The sequence below is a fragment of the Aplysia californica genome, unplaced genomic scaffold, assembly GCF_000002075.1.
Source record: "Aplysia californica isolate F4 #8 unplaced genomic scaffold, AplCal3.0 scaffold01172, whole genome shotgun sequence".
Lineage (NCBI taxonomy): Eukaryota > Metazoa > Mollusca > Gastropoda > Aplysiida > Aplysiidae > Aplysia > Aplysia californica.
Window position 1 is genome coordinate 59,379 of NW_004798442.1, and position 894 is coordinate 60,272.

Genomic DNA, 894 nt, shown 5'->3' on the forward strand with positions numbered 1-894 from the left:
CATCATCTTCATCCCCACCACCAGGCCCAGGACCCCGACTACTACCAGAGCTTCTACAAGACGATCGACGGCCCTTACATGATAGCGGAGAGCTCCCAGTCTCTGGGCAGGGCGGTGTCCGCTCCGGGGGTGGGCACCGACTACAACGAGGAGAGCGGGGACCGGTGCCTGGCCAGCCTCATGGGCACCTGGCGGCGGGATGGCCGGTACGACCTCTGAGGGTCACGTCATTAATTTGTGTAGCTATTTTTTTTTAATGAAAGTGTTATTTATTTATTTATTTGTTTGTTTGTTTGTTTGTTTATTTGTTTATTTACTAGTTTATTTGTTTATTTGTTTTTGTTTAATTAATTAATTAATTAATTAATCATTTAATTATTTACCTGTTCATTTATTTATTGATTGATTTTTTCTTTTATTTATTCATTTATTTGCCGCGGCATTGTGGTTATGACTTTTCTAGTTGTTGTTGTTGTTGTTTTTGTGTTGTTGTTGCTGTTGCTGTTGTTGTTGCTGTTGCTGTTGCTGTTGCTGTTGTTGTTGGTGGTGGTGGTGGTGGTGGTTGTGACGTTGCCGTTGCATTTTTGTTGTTGGTTTTGTTGTTTTTATTATTGTTGTTGTTATTCTTTTTGCTGGTTTGTTATACTAGCTCTTTGACACTGAATTTCGCTGCAAACATTGAAAAACGATGGAAAACTGGAAAAAAAGGGAGAGGGGAAGGGGAGGCCAGAAGAAGAAAAAGGTTTTTTTTTTTTTTTTTATTGCGTAGATTCACCACCACAGAAGAATGAGATGATAACATCCTGGCTTAGGGTGCAGGCACAACAATTCTTTGAAGACAAAAGCTAACAGAAAAGGGAGACTATACAGGAAGGCGGGTGGGGTTGGGGGAAT

The 894-nt window shown here is 41.1% G+C and overlaps 1 protein-coding gene across 1 annotated transcript in view; it reads left to right on the forward strand.

The window, feature by feature from the left end:
- Nucleotides 1-894, forward strand: part of LOC101864578 (UPF0764 protein C16orf89 homolog) — a gene marked incomplete in the record, with an annotated part of 40,923 nt that overhangs the window by 24,585 nt on the left and 15,444 nt on the right. Inside the window, 1 exon segment of the mRNA XM_005112054.3 lies at nt 25-206. Within this exon segment, the coding sequence (XP_005112111.3) occupies nt 25-206 (182 nt within the window).